Source organism: Fukomys damarensis, unplaced genomic scaffold, assembly GCF_012274545.1.
Source record: "Fukomys damarensis isolate Sample0158 unplaced genomic scaffold, DMR_v1.0_HiC HiC_scaffold_16, whole genome shotgun sequence".
NCBI lineage: Eukaryota > Metazoa > Chordata > Mammalia > Rodentia > Bathyergidae > Fukomys > Fukomys damarensis.
Window position 1 is genome coordinate 133,899,537 of NW_022900928.1, and position 18,234 is coordinate 133,917,770.

General features: G+C 59.8%; 2 protein-coding genes across 2 annotated transcripts in view; one reads left to right on the forward strand and one right to left on the reverse strand.

The window, feature by feature from the left end:
- Klhl30 (kelch like family member 30) overlaps nt 1-6,945 on the forward strand; it is a 9,754-nt gene extending 2,809 nt beyond the window's left edge. Inside the window, exons 3-9 of the mRNA XM_033764724.1 lie at nt 1-146; nt 1,455-1,590; nt 2,759-2,845; nt 3,277-3,432; nt 4,287-4,475; nt 4,865-5,010; nt 5,498-6,945. The exon at nt 1-146 is cut by the window's left edge and continues 1 nt beyond it. Of these exons, the coding sequence (XP_033620615.1) occupies nt 1-146; nt 1,455-1,590; nt 2,759-2,845; nt 3,277-3,432; nt 4,287-4,475; nt 4,865-5,010; nt 5,498-5,749 (1,112 nt within the window). The 3' untranslated portion in view covers nt 5,750-6,945. The remainder of the gene's footprint in view (nt 147-1,454; nt 1,591-2,758; nt 2,846-3,276; nt 3,433-4,286; nt 4,476-4,864; nt 5,011-5,497) is intronic.
- A 5,284-nt stretch (nt 6,946-12,229) lies between these two features.
- Ilkap (ILK associated serine/threonine phosphatase) overlaps nt 12,230-18,234 on the reverse strand; it is a 28,940-nt gene continuing 22,935 nt past the window's right edge. The window contains exons 11-13 of the mRNA XM_033763995.1: nt 14,812-14,931; nt 12,998-13,079; nt 12,230-12,479 (exon numbers count right to left, since the gene is read on the reverse strand). Coding sequence (XP_033619886.1) covers nt 12,339-12,479; nt 12,998-13,079; nt 14,812-14,931 — 343 coding nt within the window. The 3' untranslated portion in view covers nt 12,230-12,338. The remainder of the gene's footprint in view (nt 12,480-12,997; nt 13,080-14,811; nt 14,932-18,234) is intronic.

The window sequence follows — 18,234 nt, forward strand, 5'->3', positions numbered from 1 at the left end:
CACGGGCCGCCCACCTGCCTGGGCTGCTCAGCCTGGTGCACCTGGGCGCCGTGCCCAGGCCCTGTGTGCAGGAGCTGCTGGCCACAGAGCCACTGATCCAGGCATCACGGGCATGCCAGGAGGCCCTGTCCCAGGGCCACAGCAAGGTGAGCGAGGGCCGGGGTCCCAGCCTGAGAAGGAGGAGGAAGAGCAGTGTGAGGCCCCCAAGGGTCCCCAGGCTTGCACTGCTCCCTGCTCGGGACGGCCACATGTGAGAGTGTCACTGGTCACCTCCAGGACAGGCCAGGCTCTCTGTGCTGCTACAGATCAGAGGAGGTAACAGCAACAGGGAGGGAGATCACCTTTGGCTCTGCATTTCAGGCCTTGGTGGTGCAGCTGCAAGGCTGCTCACCTCTGGCAGCCAGAAGCAGAGGCCGAGGGAGGGGGTGGGACCAGAGCAACCCTCCCAGCCACACCCCGCACCCGGAGCGGGCCCCGCCTCCTAAGGCACAGCCAACTCAGGGTGGGTTTATGAGGGGCTTTCCCCCTGGAAGAAGCAGAGAGCACTCTGATGATCTGAGCACAGCCGTGATGGGGGCCCAGGGAGGGGCCCAGGCCTACCCATCCAGACCCAACTCCCAGCTGGGGATCTGGAGGCTCCCTGGTCCTAAAGCACATGCAGCCCAGGGCACAGAGATGGGAGGCAGACGCAGAGGCAGTGAGGCGGGCAGGGCACACTTAGGGAGCTGGTGGGCAGTGGGCACCCGGGAAGGGGGCATCGGAGCTGGGCCTTAGAGATGGGGCAGGAGCTTGGTGTGAGGAAGAGGAGAGAATTCCCTCCAGGAACGTGGCGCAGGTGGGGACACAGACAGGTGCGGCAGTGCCAGCTGCCCAGAGGGCGCTGCTCCAACTCTAGCTGACAGGGGCAGTGGGCAGGGCCTGATGCGGCCAAGGCCAGGAGCCCAAGGGGGGTCAGCTGCCAGCATGGCTTGGGGCCTGGCAGGACAGAGATGGGCCCAGCCACCAGTCTAGAGTAGGGCCAGGGAGTGCTGACTCCGGGCAACACCAGGCCCTGTGCGCCTGGTCTTGGCTGGAGACCGGCCATGGGGGAGCTGCCATGGGGGAGCTGAGAGGGCTACAGTGGGGCTGGGCAGTGGGGTGGTGGGGCCACCCTGTACAACCTGCTGCAGCCCAGCGAGTGCAGGGAGGCCCGGGCCTCGCTGAGGAACTGGGTCCGCCCCAGAGCGGGTACAGGGCACCTGGGGGGCACTGGTGTGGACGGAAGCAGCAGCTTCTGCCCTGGGGACAAAGGTCTGCTGTGAACACCACACTGTGCGGCTGCTGCCATCCCCAGCCCGCCAGGGACACGTGTGCGTCCACACAGGCACATACACACAGGCGCACATGTGTGCCGAGGCCTGCCTGGCCCATGCACGAGCCCCTGGACAAGTGGGCTCATTGTGCCAACCCCACAGGTGCTGCCCAGCCCCCTGCAGAGGCTGGAGGAGGTTCTGGTCGTGGTGGGCGGCCGGGCGCTGGAGGAGGACGGGGAGGACGGGGAGGAGCCCACGCCCCGCCCCGGAAACTTCGCCTTCTACGACACCCAGGCCAGTGAGTGCCCGCCCTGCACTGCCCCCCACCACTGCACGCCCAGGGAATGGGCACACAGAGAATAGGGCACCTGGCAGGCCCATGTCCCAGGGCGCCCATGGCATTGTGGTTATAGAGGAGCCTGGTCCGGGAGAGACCCTGGCACCCTGCCCTGTGCTCCTGCTGAGAAAGGAGGGCAGTGGGGGATGACATGTGAGAGGTGGTGACCATCCCGGCCCTGCCCATCAGGCTTCCCTTCGCCTCCCTGAGCAGACCTGTTTCTCCTCTGTGAAATGGGCTCTGTGAGGGGAACCCAGACAGGAAAGGGGCCGTGACAGGGTAGGGGACACGGCATCACCTCCTGGGAAAATGCTGTTGCAACTGGCAGTGCCCAGCCAGCCCCAAGGTGGGTGCCACCAGCTGGCACTAGAGGAGGCCAGCAGCTGTGCCCGCCTGGCCGGGTGCTGAGGGGGATCTGATGCTGATGTCAGGAAGCAGCTATGCCTGGCCTGGTGGGGAGGAGGGACGGCGGGGATACTGGGCCTTCCCCGCCCGGGGCATGCAGGTGTGAGTCAGGGACATGTGGTCCTGCCCACAGTGCCAGCAGAAGAGGGCATTCCTGGCCCACCTCTAGGGCCTGGTCTCCAGAAACGTCCAGAGGGCGCTCCCGAGTTTACGGTCTCATGGGGGTTTTCCCAAATTGTTTCTCATCCTTGGCCTCAGTTTACCACAGGCCACTCCACAAGGTGAACTTGTCATCCCTCTGCCCCTAAAAGCCCACACATCTCCCGGCCCCATGCAACTCTGAAAGCCAGAGACACCCAGTTCTAGATGGGGAAATTGAGGCTGGCCTCTGCCCAGGACCACACAGCTGGGTGCCAGGACTGCTGCAGGGTGTCTCGGCCCCACGAACCAGCTGCCGAGGAATGGCGGGGCTCACGTGACATGACCACTAGTGGTGCCCACGGTTGAGCTCTCTGACCTATACCCATCCGCCCGTGGGGTCCATGTGGGTCAGGGCAGCTCTGTGTGGTGGTGTGGAGCTGAGGGCACCATCACAGGTGAGCACAGCAGCCCGGGTGGCTCCGATCGCCCCACGGGGTATCACCCCTGCCAATCACCCCCACACAAGGGTGCTGAGTGGCCCCCAGCACTCCGGCCACCTGATGCTCCGCCTCTCTCCTGCCAGGGCAGTGGATGGCGCTCCCTGACTTCCCGGACTACCACAAGTGGGGCTTCTCCCTGACGGCGCTCAACAATGACATTTACATCACAGGTGGGCAGCTGGGCTCCACAGGGACACTGGCCCCATGAGCACCCAGAAACCAGCCCCCCTTGGCGGGCACCCTGACAGTTCAGCTGGGACCCCTCCAAACCTCCCCAGGCACGTAAGAGCCAGGACTCCCACACTTGCTACCTGGGGTCATGCCTTCCCAGAAGGAGCTGTGAGCCCACCAGTCACCCTGGCCTTTCCCTTCCTGGGACACAGCAGTCCCCTAGGACTCAGGGTGGAGCCCTGGATCCGAGTCCCTGGTCTACAGAGATGGGGATCTCAGAGCTGACCGCCCCTGAAGCCCCAACCTGGCCCATGGTCTGGCATCTGGGGAGGCTCAGCACATTAGGGTCACAGCCTGCATGGAGTGCTGGACACTGGGTCCAGAGTGCCCAGGCTGCTGGTGCCCAGATGGACACAGCCTCTCCTGACAGGGGGCTCCCGGGGCACCAAGGCGGACACCTGGTCAACCACTCAAGCCTGGTGCTTCCCGCTGAAGGAGGCAGCCTGGAGGTCTGTGGCACCCATGCTGAAAGCCCGCACCAACCATGCCAGCGCGGCGCTCAACGGGGAGATGTACGCCATTGGCGGTGAGCCCCTCACCTGCCCCAGCCCTGTGGTCCCCACCCCAGGGACATGGCTGCCGGCAGCTATCCAGGGAGCCGGCTGCCTGGTATGGTCAGTGCACCCCTCACTTGGCTCCCAGCAGGCAGCCCTGGGAGCCCCTGTCCAGTGCTCTGGGTCACCAGCCCTGGGCTCCCAAGGCTGGGGACTCAGGAAGCAGTAGGGTGAGTCCGTGATGTCCAGCAGGAGCTGGAGCTCGAGCTGCAGGCAGGGAGGAGCATGGGCTCAGGCCTCAGCTCCATTGCAGCAATGGGGAGCCGCAGGGTGAAGACCCACTCCACTGTGTCCTCCCTGCACAGCCCCGGCTTGACTCCGGGGCCGCCTTATGCCCAGACACCCAGCAAGTGCTCCTGCAGGGAGCCCTGGAGCTGACAGAGAGCCGCCGGGACAGCAGAGTCCATGTGGCTCTGAGGATCATAAAGGAGCCACACCTGGCCCCATGGGTTCCAGGCCCCCCGTCCTTCTGCCCCCATCTCTCCTGGCAGAGAGAGCAGAGACCACACTTGGCTCCAGAGCTCAGGGCCCCTGGGGAACCCAGGTCTGCTGAGGTGGAGACTCCTGTCCACAGGGTCCCGCCATCGTCAAGGCCACCGTCCTCCAGGAACTGGGGGGCTGCCACAGCTCCAGGTCATCTTACCACCCACCCGCCCACACCACTTCCCGACCATGGGCCCTCGTGTGAGCACCCTGGCCTCAGAGAGCCTGTTTCCCCACCAGTGAAGTGGGCAAGCTCGCTGTCCTGGTCCTGGACACCAAGCCTGGGTGGGCAGGTCCCATTCCTCCTGCTTGCCCCTCCAGCCCTGTCCTCCCTGCCCTGCAGGCACCACACTGGATGTGGTGGAGGTGGAGAGCTACGACCCCTACACAGACAGCTGGACGCCCGTGCAGCCAGCGCTCAAGTACGTCAGCAACTTCTCTGCGGCTGGCTGCCAGGGCAGACTCTACCTGGTGGGTTCCAGTGCCTGCAAGTACAACGCCCTCGCACTACAGTGCTACAACCCTGTCACAGGTGGGCACGGGTGCCACTGGCCCCATCAGGTGGGAGGCTGAGGGAGGCGGGAGAGGCTGGGTCACCTTGCAGTCCCTGCCCACCCCATGGAGTGAGCTGCATAGGTGCTGAGCTCCAGGGTGGGTCTGAGGCCTGAAACCTTCTCCTGCTCAGCGCTCTGGACCCTGGATTGGACCTTACCACGCAGTGATGACAATAGGGCCCATTTCACAGATGTCAGGTGCCGGAGACTGATGGGTGGGGCAGGGGCAGGAAGGAGGCCGAGGCCCAGGGACTCAGGGAGAGGCAGAGCTTCCTCCTCCAGCCGCCAGCACCCTGGGGCAGGGAGAGGCACCCGGCCTAGAGCAGGAGCCCCGCTGAGGCCCTGGCACATCGCCCTGTGCCCACAGATGCCTGGAGTGTGATCACCTCGCCCTTCTTGCCCAAGTACCTGTCCTCGCCACGCTGCGCCGCGCTCCGGGGGGTGCTCTACCTCATCGGCGACAACACCAAGAAGGTCTACGCCTATGACCCCGGGGCCAACCTGTGGCAGAAGGTGGGTGGACTTGCAGGGGAGGCCAGGCTGGGGGAGAGGTGACCGTGCTCCTCCTGGGGGCAGAGCTGGGCCCTGGCTGCGAGTGAGCTGCCTGTGCAGGCAGTCAAGCAGGGAGGAGACTCCTGAGCTGCCACCTTCTTGCTCCCCAGTGCCTGACACCGGCCTGTGCCACCATCTCTTCTCCTGTGCTCGGAGCGGGGCCTGCACCTCTGTAGTCCTGCTGCCCACACTGTCCCTGAGCTTGGTGCTTTGCTGAGCTTGATCTCACTGTGCAGCTCAGGCTGGCCTCAAACTTGTGGCCATCCTCCTGCCTCAGCCTCCTGAGTGTGGAGGTTACAAGTGTGCACCACCACACCCAGCATGTATTAAGGAATGGCAAGCTCGCTGGGTGCAACACTACCCTAGGCGGGACATGGGTGGAGCAGACCCCCTCCCTGCTGTCCCTGGTGCCCAACAAGGGCCTCCTGCCCACACCATCTGTCCTCAGGTGCAGTCCCAGCACAGCCTGCATGAGAATGGTGCCCTGGTGCCCCTGGGTGACATGCTGTACGTGACGGGTGGCCGCTGGCAGGGCATGGAGGGAGACTACCACGTGGAGATGGAGGCCTATGACGCCGTGCGGGATGCCTGGACCCGCCATGGTGCCCTGCCCTGCCTCTGGCTCTACCATGGGGCCTCCGCGGTCTTCCTGGATGTCTCCAAGTGGACGCGGCCCTTCCGCCCTGCCCCGCAGCCCTAGGCCCTTGTCGCCCCAAGGAGTGGCCCCTGTGATGCCTGCTGACTTATTCACTGGGGCTGCAGCCTCCCAGGACCCAGCTGGGTGCTGGCGCCAGGGGTCACCACCACTCCTTACTCCAGGCTGCCCAGGGTGGGGAAGGACCCCGGGCCCAGGACAGCACCAGAGGCTGCCCAGCAGCAGATCTGCCTCCTCTGTGCCCCTATGACGGGCTTCGGGGAATTTGTATAACAGAATGGGGGCAAAATGGGCCCCAGGACATGGGCAGGGCCTCCCAGGAGGGTCTGCTTTCCTCACCCACGGTGGTGGCCACACCGGCAGCTGTCCTGTGCCCACCACACATGGGCTTGGCGTCTCTGTGGGCCTCAGGCTGCCCACCCCCTTTCCTGATTGCTTCTGGCACAGCAGAGGCCCTGCCTAGCCCTGTGTGTCCCCCTCCACTAGGAAGGCAGCCTCGCGGGGGGCCACCGGGAAGGAAGGGGTTTGGGAAGGAGCCGGGATCTGTGGGACAGCTGCACCCCACTTCTCAGGATGAGTTCCACCAACACAGCACATGCCTTCCAAAGAAAGGCTCTGCTGAGCTGTGGTTTGCACTTGGACAATGTGTCCCCAGCTCCCAGGAGGGTGCTGTTGGCCCTGCTGCCAGGCCCTCTTTTGGAACGGGAGTCACTACGGGTGCGACAGCTCCTGAGAATGGCCTTGGTGCACTGTGTCCCCACAGCAAGGTGGCATGTGGCTTCCGATGGGCTCTGCCACCTGCCAAGCCTCCTGTGCCGACCCAAGGACACAATAAAGGGCCCTCTGGCCCTGGTGCCTTGCCCATTGGTCACAGGCTTGGTCAGAGGAGGGTCAGGAGTTGGGCCTGGCTGACCTTCCAGGCCTGGGTAGCTCCTACCCGCCCCCAGTAGGCTCCTGCTCCAGAGCTGGCCCAAGAGGACCAAGAACCCTCTGAACACCTTGGTTCTAGGGGACAGAGCCTACCTTGGGGCCCAGCCAGAGTAGGATCCAGTGCCAGTTCCCAGGGGAAAAGATCAGGGCCTCACAGGACCCCCTGGCCATGGGTGGGTTGGAAACAGCCAGAGTTCGTGGGAAGGAGGCCAGAGGAGAGGTTGCTCAAAATGAAGTCCCCACATATGTGGTGGCATATACCTGTGATGTCAAGCACTCAGGAGGCTGAAGCAGGAGGGTCACAAGTTCCAGGCCAGTCTGGGCACCTTAGTGAGGTCTTGCCTCAAAAATAAAAATACAGATTCCAGGGAGCCAGGTAGTGTTACTTTGACCAGAAATGCACAGCTGGAAGGTGTTCGAGAGAGAAGCTGCTCTGTGCTTCGTGCCATGTGGGTGGCACTGGGGAGCCATGAGGCACACGTGTCTGTCGGGGAGGGGCGCACGCCTTGCAGAGAAAGGCTCTGCTGAGCTGTGGTTTGCACTTGGGGAACAGTGTGTCCCCAGCTCCCAGGAGGGTGCTGTCTGTCCTGCTGCCAGGAACTTTGGAGTTAGGAGGGATGCCTGGTGGGGGCGCCCTCCAGGACAGACAGCATGGAGACCCTCAGCCCAGCCTCCAGGGCAAGGGCGCAGGTACACATCTCCGCAGCTCCTGAACCCCAGGCCACTCCCAGGCAATGAGAATAATACAGCCAGTGAGGGTGACGCTGGGCTGGGGCCTGTGCCCGAAGGCCAGCATGAGGACTTTGAGGTCCCACTGTTTGGGGGCAAAGGGAGCCTTTTTCCCATGACCTCACCTGCAAGGACCTGCTCTAGAGAAGTGGGGAGTGGGCATAGCCTGGCACACTGGGCTGCCAGGCTGAGGCCATGACAGGAGGGCCCAAGAATGAGCGTGGATGTCAGTGGGGCATGTGGGGACACCCTTTAGTGGATGACCTGTTGGCCTGGCATGGCCCTGCATGGGGCACTGGGGACAGAGGCACCTGCAGAACAGGGAGGCCCAGGCTTCCAGGGCTGCCACGTGGGCTCTGGCCCTAGGCCTCCTTGGCAACCAAGGTGTCACCAGGGCCCCAGGCTCCAGGGCTCCATGCGCTCCCCCCCACAATGCCAGCTGGGGTCATTGGGCTGGGAGGCAGCTCAGCACCCGCCCTGGTCTGTGCAGTTGCCACTGTGTGGACCTACTGTCCCGCCATGTGGGGAGCGCACCCCATAGCCCCACAGGATGTGGGGCAGTGCAGAGAGGACCAAAGGCCCAGACACTATGCACCCCGAGGGCCCTCTGACACTGAGGTGGCCCTTGTTGGCACAAGGGTTGGCACGTAGTCGTCTGCAGGACCAGCAAAGAAACCACGGGCTGCGACTCGGTGGGCAGGGCTGTACTGGCTGAAAGGGCCCTAGCCACTGTGAGATCCCCAGCCTCCCACCAGCCAGCAGTGTCTGCACCCATGACTCTTCTGAGCCTGCCTCGCCGTTTCTGCCCAGCTGGCACCCCTGCCCAGAGCCAGAGCGCCAAGCCTGCTGCCCCGTGGCCCCAAGGCCTCTGCCAGGAGTTGAGGCTCTTCTCTGCTCTGCCTGAGTCGGGACCCTCAGGCACCAAGTGCATAGGGTGGGAGTTCCCAAAGCCACTGTCCTCGCTGGGCCGCTGACTGGGGAGTGCAGAGGGAGATGAACAGGGTGGCATCTCCCCTGGCCCCCACCCCTGTGCCCTTGGCTGAAATTGCCTCCCTGGGACTCCTGGGGGTAGCTGGGGTCCCCGATGGTCATAGCACCGCTCCCTGGGTGCTTATGGGTGCCTGCCAGAGCTCGAGGGGCAGGGCTGAGGACTGACTCCAGGGCTGTGCTCCAGGAGCCCAGGGCCACGCATGCGCAGTACCGACCCCCAGGACACCTGGACGCTGTTTGTCAGGCACAGTGACAAGGGCGTCAACAGCAAGAACAGAGGCAAGGCCCAGAGGCTGAAGAGCAGCACGTGTCCGTCACCCACATCAGGGCCCCTCGTGCACCCCAATGTTTCCAACTGCACAACCCAGGGCAGAAGGTGGAAGACCAGGCCAACCCAGAGAGCCCTGAGTCAAGGGGGGCTGATTCACCTCGAAGCCCTTGAAGACCAGCCCCCTCTCTTCTCTCCCACTGGCTGGTTCCCCTGTCACTCAGCCTGGGGCCAGATGCCAGGGACCTGACACCTGGTCATGATGGCCAACTCCTGCACTGAGCCCAAAACAGATGGGTCCCCGCAGCCAGGAGCTCCAGATCAGGGCTTCTCCATTCACTGAGGGCCATCGCACCACTGGGTCCTGATGCAGCAGTGTGAGGTGGGCTCTGAGCCCGGGGACAGGGTGGCTGGGCTGTCACCATGGCCTCGCCCACCTGGTCCTGCCCAGGCCTCTCCACACCGGGGACTTGCTCATTCCTGGGGTGGTTTGACCTGGCCCTGTGGGTGCAGAGGGTGCTGGGCCAGGTTTGGGGGCTTACTGACTCTGGCTCTCAGGTACATGTCTCAGACAGCAGCCTGGAGTCCCTGCCTTCCCCAGCAGACCCCCCACCAGCCCAGTCCCCTAACTCAGGGTCTGTGTCTTTCCCTGGTTGCTCAGTGACTGAAGACAGCTCCCCTCCTGTCCCCAGGGCACTCAGCTCCTGCTCAGCACCCTCACCACTAGGGCTCCCCAGAGCCCCCAGGCTTCCGGGTCCCCCCCGTCCTGCCAGAGGCTCTGTTAAAGTTCCAGCTGCTGCTCCTAGGTAGGGGTGGCACAGGGCATGCCAGGGCCTGGAGGGGAGAGGCCGCAGCCATGCAGCAGGCCCAGGTGTGGAAGGCTGCCAGGGTGGGAGGAGAAGGCCCGTGGAGGAGGTTGGACCTGGCCCCTGTGTCCGAGGCGTGCTCAGAACCAGCACCAGGGCCCTACCCAGGCTGTCTGCACTGTGGGCAGCTGCTCCACACAGGAATTGGTACACAATGAACCAGAGCCGTTTCCTCTCCCATCCTATGTATCTTATTCGTTTTAAACAGCACTTCCAGCTGGGTGTGGTGGTGCACGCCTGTGATCCTGGCACTCAGGAAGCTGAGGCAGGAGAATCACTGCTTGTTCCAGGGCCAGCCTCGGCTGCTGAGCAAGACCTGGCTCAAAAACCCCAAATTAACCCCAGCAAAACAACACTCACGGGGACTTTCTGAAGGACTTACATGTTACCCCAGTGTAGCCGCGCTACTCTCGTTCAGCTTCTCCCCAGCACGTGGGTGAGCCCAGTAGTGAGACCGAAGGGTGCTAGGCCAAGCTGAAGGGCTCCGGGCAGCTGTGGGATCAGGACACAGGGGCACCAGACCCCGAGACTCCCTGACCGTCCTCTGGGGCATGGGACGGGGTGGTTGGGGCCCCCACCGCTGCCCTGTGCCGGGCGCCATTCAGATGGTGAACCATGCACAGGCCCCACCGAGCCAGCGGCCATGCCTGGGCTACAGCCACAGGTGGCTGGGAAAGGGGTGCCAGGCTAGCCCGCGAGGCTCAGCACAGGGCTGAGCAGAGCCAGGCCTTGGGTCCCAGTCTCCCGCCAAAGCCCAGCCTTCCCAGCAGGTCTGTGTGGCCCTGCGGTCTCCGATGTCCAGGCCTCCTGAGTGTCTGGTGCTGCCCAGGGCCACGGGGGCGGTCACGGGGCTTCACGACCGGGCCCTGCAGCTGTGGGGAGCTGATACTCGTTCTTACACTAAAGCCTGAGCACGAGTCTCTGCAGGACTGTGGGGATCTGGCCAGTGGCAGAGAGGCTGGCGTGAAGGTGGGATTTACTAAGAGAGAAAGAAGTTGCAACAGTACCTGTGGTTGGGGCTCCCGGGCTCTTGACACAGCTGTGTGGGGGAAACTGAGGTCTGAACTAGCATGCTCGCGTTCCAGCGGCACCCTGGACCCTGCAGCCCAGGAGCCCCAGGGATATGCGGGTGGCCAGGCTTGAGTGCGGCTCTCACCATGGCTGTGCCAGGGGCACCGGCCAGGCTGAGGTAGGGAGAGGAAACTCCAGCCCTGAGTGGGACAGACTCCTGCAAGCATGGCCTAAAGGACTGGAGTGGCTGGGTCAGAGCATCAGGGTAGGAGCTGAATGCAAGACAAGCCTCAGTGACTGAGCCCTGCCCCACAGGTGGGCAGCACACCGGTCTTCCTGGATGATGCCAGTGGCTCCTACTTCAGCGCCATCCTCCTGTGTGTGAGTGGCTGCTGCAGGGCCTTCCTCTCCCGGGCAAGTGCAGCAGGGGCCTGAATGACACCAGACAGTGTGGAGCAGCAGTGGAGAAAGCCCACATGCGCCTGCGACTGAAGCATAAGCTGTGAATCACTTTGCAAAGGGAAGGCCTGCTGTTATCCTGGCATGCCCGTCCCTGGATCCACTTGGCACCCAGTGGGCAGCACATTAGTAATCTCTTCACTTGAGGAAGCCACATGGGCACTTCTCACAGCACAGGCGTGACACAGAGCAGCCCACTGAGGTACCTGCTGTGGAATACTGCTAGGCGGGACTACCTAGGGAACCGACTTGGACATGTTATGCGAAGACACGAAGCCATGAGCAGAGGGCAGGCCTGAGACTCAGAACCAGCCTGGAGGTGGCAGGGAGGGCCTGCTGGGGAGGCCACAGTGCCAAGCTGGTTTGCTGCAGGGAGACATTCACCAAATAAATGCCTTCCTGACTCCAAATGCTGAGATCCTTTTCTTCAGTCATCCCACTGTCCAAAGTCCCAGTCCCCAAGCTACCGGGGAGCCAGCTTCTGACCTCTCTGGGTCGCAGCACGGAAGCCTGTGTGTGGCTGACACCCATAGGCCACAGGCAGCCCAGCTTGCACACAGCTTTGACACTAGAGTGGCCGATATGATAAGGTCCACTTATCACTGGGTTGGGGCCAGCGAACATTACCAGGCAGGAAAGGCAAGATTCCAGGCTTATGTCACCCCAAGCCAACACTGACAAGGGGACCTGAGAGCTACTTTAATACAAGACAGCAATGATGACGTTTCACATGCAAACAAGTGCTTGAAAAGCTTCCAGAGTGTTCCAGTCATGGCTCATGCGGCACAGGGACCCTCAGAGGGGGGACTGCGATGGCCCACCTCAGGCTAGCAGAGCTCCTGGCCCGCTACCCCACAGTGAGGAAGCTTTTGAGGGCCGTCCTAGACAGCATCGGGGCTGTCAGACCTGGTGCCCCACAGCCTTCTACCAGACAGTGCTGTCAGCAAGGAATGAAGGAGCTCACCCTGGGGTCAGATGCCATGGGGCAGCCTCGCTAGGGATCCAGTTTCTGTCCCAGGTGCAGCCCTCTGTATGGGAAACTGAAGTGTTCCAGAAGCTGGTGCTGTCGGAGGCATCCCTAACCAGCACCTCTGCCCCCAGGGCTCATTGCGAGGGTACAGGGCCCAGCTCCCACAGCTATAGTTCTGCACCAGGCAGCGAGCTAGTCCGAGACGCCCCAGGGTTCTGACAGGGACGGGAATGCACTGCACAGCAGACACGCTCAGCCTCCGAAGAGGCCAATCACTCAGCGGAGTAAGGGGACTTAAAAGACGAGGGAAAAAAGAAAGAAACTTTTATTTACAGCCATGGGAGTCCCACAGAGTACACAAAGCAGCCTGGGTGCACACACCAAACTCGCAGGTCAGGCCGCCCTCTGGCCTCAGTGCCCTATCCTCACCACCATAACCGTGACATTGTCCGCGGAGCCCCGCTGCACTGCCTTGTTGGCCAGCCTGTTGCATGCAGCTTCATAGCGGGCATCTACAGCGGGCTTCCCCTCCCGCATCAGGATCTTCTCATCCTACCAGAAAGGAAAGGGGCCCAAGGAGACAGTGAGTCAGCATCCAAGTGAATTGAGAGCAGGCTGGGGGGCATGCTCATCACTGGGCTAACCCATGGGTGCCACGGTGCACGCCGTCAGGAGGGCTCAGCTGCGGGAGGCAGGTCCCGGGACAGAGCCTCAGATGCCTAGCTCTTCCTCAGCTCTGCGGCATCTGCCCACCATGTCCTTCTGCCATAATGTTCCTGCCTTGGAGCCAGCTGACCGTGGACCGAACACTGAAACTGGGAGCTAAATCAAACTCCCCTCCTTCATGCTGGAGCTGTTAGAATTGTGTCTCAGAGATGGGAACGCTGACCAAAAAGGCTCCCTATCAGTCTCCTGAGACACAGCAGCCAGGGGAGGACTGGCTCTTCTTCAGGGAGCTGGCAGGACAAAGTGACCTAGGAGTCCTCTGGGCATCAAAAAGGCACCGGGGTGGCCCTGAGGGGAGGACACGGAGCCTGGGACTTCTACCGCCCTCTCGTAACATTCCTCACCTCCAGGCAGGACAAGATGAAGTTCACGGCTTCTTCTGGGGTAAAGACCTTGAAGAGCCCATCACAGGCCAGCAAAATAAACCTACCACACCGGGAAGAAACATAACTGGGTTTTAGCAACATACTCTATAAAAACAAAAAGGCCCAGACGTAGGGGTAAATACTTGTCTTCTCAGTGGCTAATTTTTAAAAATTTTTTACAAGATCAACGCTATTTAAACATAGTTTTACACATCAAAATTGGGCTTCCCTCTGTCTCCATTCATAAATATAATCTCAAACAGGGCTGGGGATTTAGCTCAGTGTTGCTGCGACCTGCCTTGCAAGCGCAAAGTCCTAAGTTTGATCCCCAGTATCAAAACAAACACACACACACACACATCTCCACAAACAGCTCCAGTGCTAGGTGCTGAGCTTTTTTAGACAGAGCCAAGGAGCATCCCTGAGGGCACTGGAGGCAATGGTGAACAATCCTGAATCCATCTCCATAGCCTGGTGCCATATCTTGAGGGTGCGAAGCTGAGATACATTTAGACCCAGTGAAGCATCCTTAGGGGTGGTTTACACCTGAAGGTCCAAGACCCCAGGGGGACCCCAGTTTCTTTGGTCTGAAAAGACCACCCCAGCTCTTCCTTTCCAGATCTACTTTCTCCCTAGAACGCTGGCAGAGGCCCCGAGCACCACGGCTTCTGCACGGCTGCCCTCATTCTCCTGGCACAGCTTCTGGGTGGCTGGCTGCCTTTCTGCACTGTCGTGCCTGTCTCCTTTCCCTGTCTGACCAGGACCCACTCAGCCAGTGTGTTCTGAGCACATGGTCTATCTACCCTTTGGACAGAATGGGACCAAGGCCAAGATGGCTCCTGCCCCATCCAGTGTGCCAGCTCAGACCCAGAATAACGAAGCACAGGGCATGGTCACTACAGGAAGGGAAGCTGCAAAGGCAGAGCATGCAAAGCGGCCAGGCCCGGCAAGGCAGAGCTGGACAACCAGGAGGGGCCACAGGAGAGCTTGCTGACAGGGTGGCTCCCAAAGGCAGCATGAAGGGGTGGCGCTCTTCCTCTGCAGCCCTGGGAGCAGGAGATGGGCTGTGCCCAGCCGCAGAGGCTGCCTACTTGGCCGCTTGCATTCCGCTTACCGAGTCCCTTTCTCCTGAACTTGCCTTAGTCCTCCCTGGTACTACTGTACTTCTGCCCTCACCCCACACGAGCTGCCGTGCCAGTCCCATCAGACTCCCTGGCACCGTAATCCAACCTGTTGAAGATTACTGCCAGGGAGGCCATGCTGGGGACCTGCACGTGGAAGGGTGGCCTCCACATAGTCTCCTCAACCTGCCCTGAAAGGCCCTGCTTGAAGCCTCCCGATTCTCCATCAATTACGAATTAAAATTCAAATGCCTCAAAGTAAATAAATAAATTTTAAAATAAAATAAAATAAATTCATATGCCTCTGCAGAACCGAGGGCCCTGCAGCGTGTTCCCAAAACACCCTGCATAATTTTCAACTCTCCCTGTGTCTTCCAAGTTGTTTGCTGCCATTACTGGCACCTGCCTGGCTAGGCTTTCACACTGCCACTGCAACACCAGTGTCTCCAACAGGAACAGCCATGGGCTCCACACAGTGACACCAACTGAAAGGCCCGTCCCCAAGTGGGCTTCTCAAGCACTAGTCGCATCCTGTCTCCACACCCCAGGCCCAGTGCAGTGCTGAGACCTTACTGCAACCCACACCCCTCCCACAGCAGGGGCTAGACCCCAACTGGAAAGAATCCCACGTGCCACATGTGTGCACAGCATGCCTCTGGGAAGGCCATTTACCTGTCATTGGGGGTGAGCTGGCAGCGTCTGATATCAGGCACGGATGTAACCCCACAGCGTTTGTACTGCCCATCCCCAATGGAGCGGGACACCTCCAACACGCCCAAGACACGCCCGTCCCTGAAAGGAGGGGAAAAACATCTTCAGATGCCACCTGACAGGTCATGGGTCCACAGCGCTTAAAAGCTGATATGAGCGGAAGATCTTGATGGGACTCCACATCAGTACCTAGCAACATACTTCTGTTGTCAAATGGCAGGCAGAATGGCCCTAACAGTCCTCCAACTCCACACTGGCTATGGTGTGGCTTAGCTCTGTCCCTGGGACCCCTGAATTTGAGAACTGGGAAAACACACCAGGCTCTCCCCAGCCATACACCCATCCCATCAGCTGGATCACGTGCAATGACCAGCTCTGCCAGACACCCCAGAAGACTAATGTACTGCTGACTGCTAGGCAGCACAGCTCAGCAGAGAATGCGGCTCCCCACAAGTCCCTAAAAGACACAGGAGCCCACAGAGGCCACCACCTTCCCTTCCGAGTGCCAAGCACAGTCCTCAGGGTCAAAGTCCCATGCTCCCAACCTGGACAAACAGAAGACTGACAGCTGGGGCACAGGAGAAGCCCCTGTCATCTCAGAAAACACTTTGGTAATGACATGGCCAGGGCCTGCTCTTGCCTGAACTCAGTGACACTCTGCAAGGGATGAGTGGCTTGTGCCAGTCAGCTCGGCAGAGCAGACGGATCCAGGATACTGAGGAAGCCCATGGCATTTACCACATGGGCTTCTGTGGAGAGGTTGAGACAGTACTGCCACTCAATGGCCCCAGTCCCACAGCCCGGGACTCCAGCTTCCCACCTGCTGTTGCTGTGACATCACTGCACTCCACACACATCTGTTCCCACAATGTCTGCATTCTGGACACAAAAGGATCTGGTTTTATGATAGGCTCTCCCTTAACTGCTGAAAACACACCCTCCCTCCTTCTGTTGCAGGTGTTTACCCTAAGATTCCAAGGCTTATGGGAAGTGGTGTTGAGCTCAAGTTCAACCCCGCCGTGCCAATCCACCTGTCCCTGGGTGCCAGGCCTTCCAAGGCTGGGCCTCCTGCCCTCACACACTTCCAGGCTTTGTTGCTTTATCTCCTTCCATTTCAACCCCGACTCAATGACAGAAGGATGTTCCAGTCAGAAAACTTACTCCCCAGCACAGAATCAGGTCTTAGCCATGCCTGCTGACCCTTTCTCTTCCAGGTCTCCCTTCACAACCAGAGGCCAAGAAGCCCTCTTCTGGTGGTCTGCAGGCTAACCCAGCTGCTAACCCCCCCTCTCCTGTTGTTGCAGGTGTTTACCCTAAGATTCCAAGGCTTACGGGAAGTGGTGTTGAGCTCAAGTTCAACCCCGCCGTGCCAATCCACCTGTCCCTGGGTGCCAGGCCTTCCAAGGCTGGGCCTCCTGCCCTCACACACTTCCAGGCTTTGTTGCTTTATCTCCTTCCATTTCAACCCCGACTCAATGACAGAAGGATGTTCCAGTCAGAAAACTTACTCCCCAGCACAGAATCAGGTCTTAGCCATGCCTGCTGACCCTTTCTCTTCCAGGTCTCCCTTCACAACCAGAGGCCAAGAAGCCCTCTTCTGGTGGTCTGCAGGCTAACCCAGCTGCTGAGGACTACTGAAGCGGCCCTGACCTCAGCATTTCTGCCATTTGAGTCGGCCTGGGACACAGCAAGTCACCATCAGGCCTGCCCAAGATGGATGTGTGTGAAGCTGAGGCTGGGCAGTGGAGGCCACCTGCAGAGTGGGAAACACCACGCGCAGTTAAGGACCCGCTCCAGGACGGCTTGGGAGACAGCACCTGGCCCACTTCTAGGCACAGCAGACATGTTTAACACTAAATGCTACCTGCAAGCTTTCCCCCACCTGTTCAGATGCCTCTTGGTGCAATGAATGCCCCCGTGGTACCACCACCTTTTGTGTAAGGATGTAGGAGAAACGAGAACACAACTGCAGATCTGCTTATTTTTGAGAAACACCAGAAACAAAACAGGAAACAGGGTGGAAGGGACAGTGACAAAAGGATGACATATCTAAATATATTTTTTTATGCTCTGAATCAGGTAGTGGGGAGTTTTCCGTTTTTTACTTCAGTAAATACACATAATATTCAACGCCAATCCTGTGAAGTGCAGTCTGGTGGCGTCCAGCACATCATGCTGCTGTGCGGCCATTACCAACACCCATCTTCCCTGTTCTAAACTGACACTGCCCCCACCCCTCCCACCCAACAATCGCCCTTCCACTCTAGAATCTGACTCCGAGGGACAGGAGGGGGGGGTCACCCATCCCTCTGCACAGCTCACTTTACGTGGCCCAGCATCAAGGCTCCGCCCACCATGGCATGTGCAGCAGTGTCTGCCAGTGACACGTGGGCTGCTTCGACTTGTGGCCGCAGGTGTACACATGGCTGCATCTTCCTCGGTTCTTTGGGGTATATACCCAGACGCAAGCCGCTGCAGCACAGGGCAATTCTGCTTCTTGTGCATCTGTGGTTGTGGGATAAACCCAATACCTCACATATGCCAGGCAAACTCTTCTGCAGGGCTACAGCCCCAGCCCAGTTTTACTTTCACACAAGGTGTCATTAAATTGCCCAGGTTGGCCTGAAATTGTGATTCTCCTACCTCTGCATCTATGTTTAATTTCTGAGTTGCCATGCTGCTTTCCACATGCCTGTAACATTTTATAGTCCTGCCAGTAGCACAGGGAGGTTCCAACTTTCTCACACAATTTATAAAGGAACAAAGAGGGCCCCCAAGTTGAACACAAACTAAAACTAATGGTAACAGCTGAGGTACTCAAACCACAGTGACGATGACAACTTCACAGGCCACACAGTTCCCTGACAGTAACTCTAGTGAGGTTCATTCCAAGGACAGGAGAGTAAGAACAGCACCTGAGCCTCATCAGTACCGGTGATTCTGACAGCATGATTCTGAAGCTATTTTAACAAATACAGTAATGTTATCAGGAACCAGGATTTTCAGCATTAACAGAAAAGAGGTATAAATACTAAGTCGAAGAAGGAAAAACTGTGTAATACTGATTAAGAAAGAGCAATGCAAGCTCATAATTTTAAATATGTTGTTTCCTCACTCTCCTTGAACAGACTCGGAATTCATGACACCCCACTGAAATGAGCATCCCCAGCTCCTAAGACCAAGGCAGATGTGCGAGGACACATGAGCCAGCCTGAAGCAGCACCCATGGCTGGACCCCAAACAGGGACAGCAGAAACGCATGCCTCCATGCAAGAGTGCACATCACCATGCCGTGACCCACAGGCAAGGGCAGCAGAGGCCAAGGAGCCGACATGCCCCTGCAAGCAGTTAACAAAGGGACCCTGCTCTGCACAGGAGACCGCG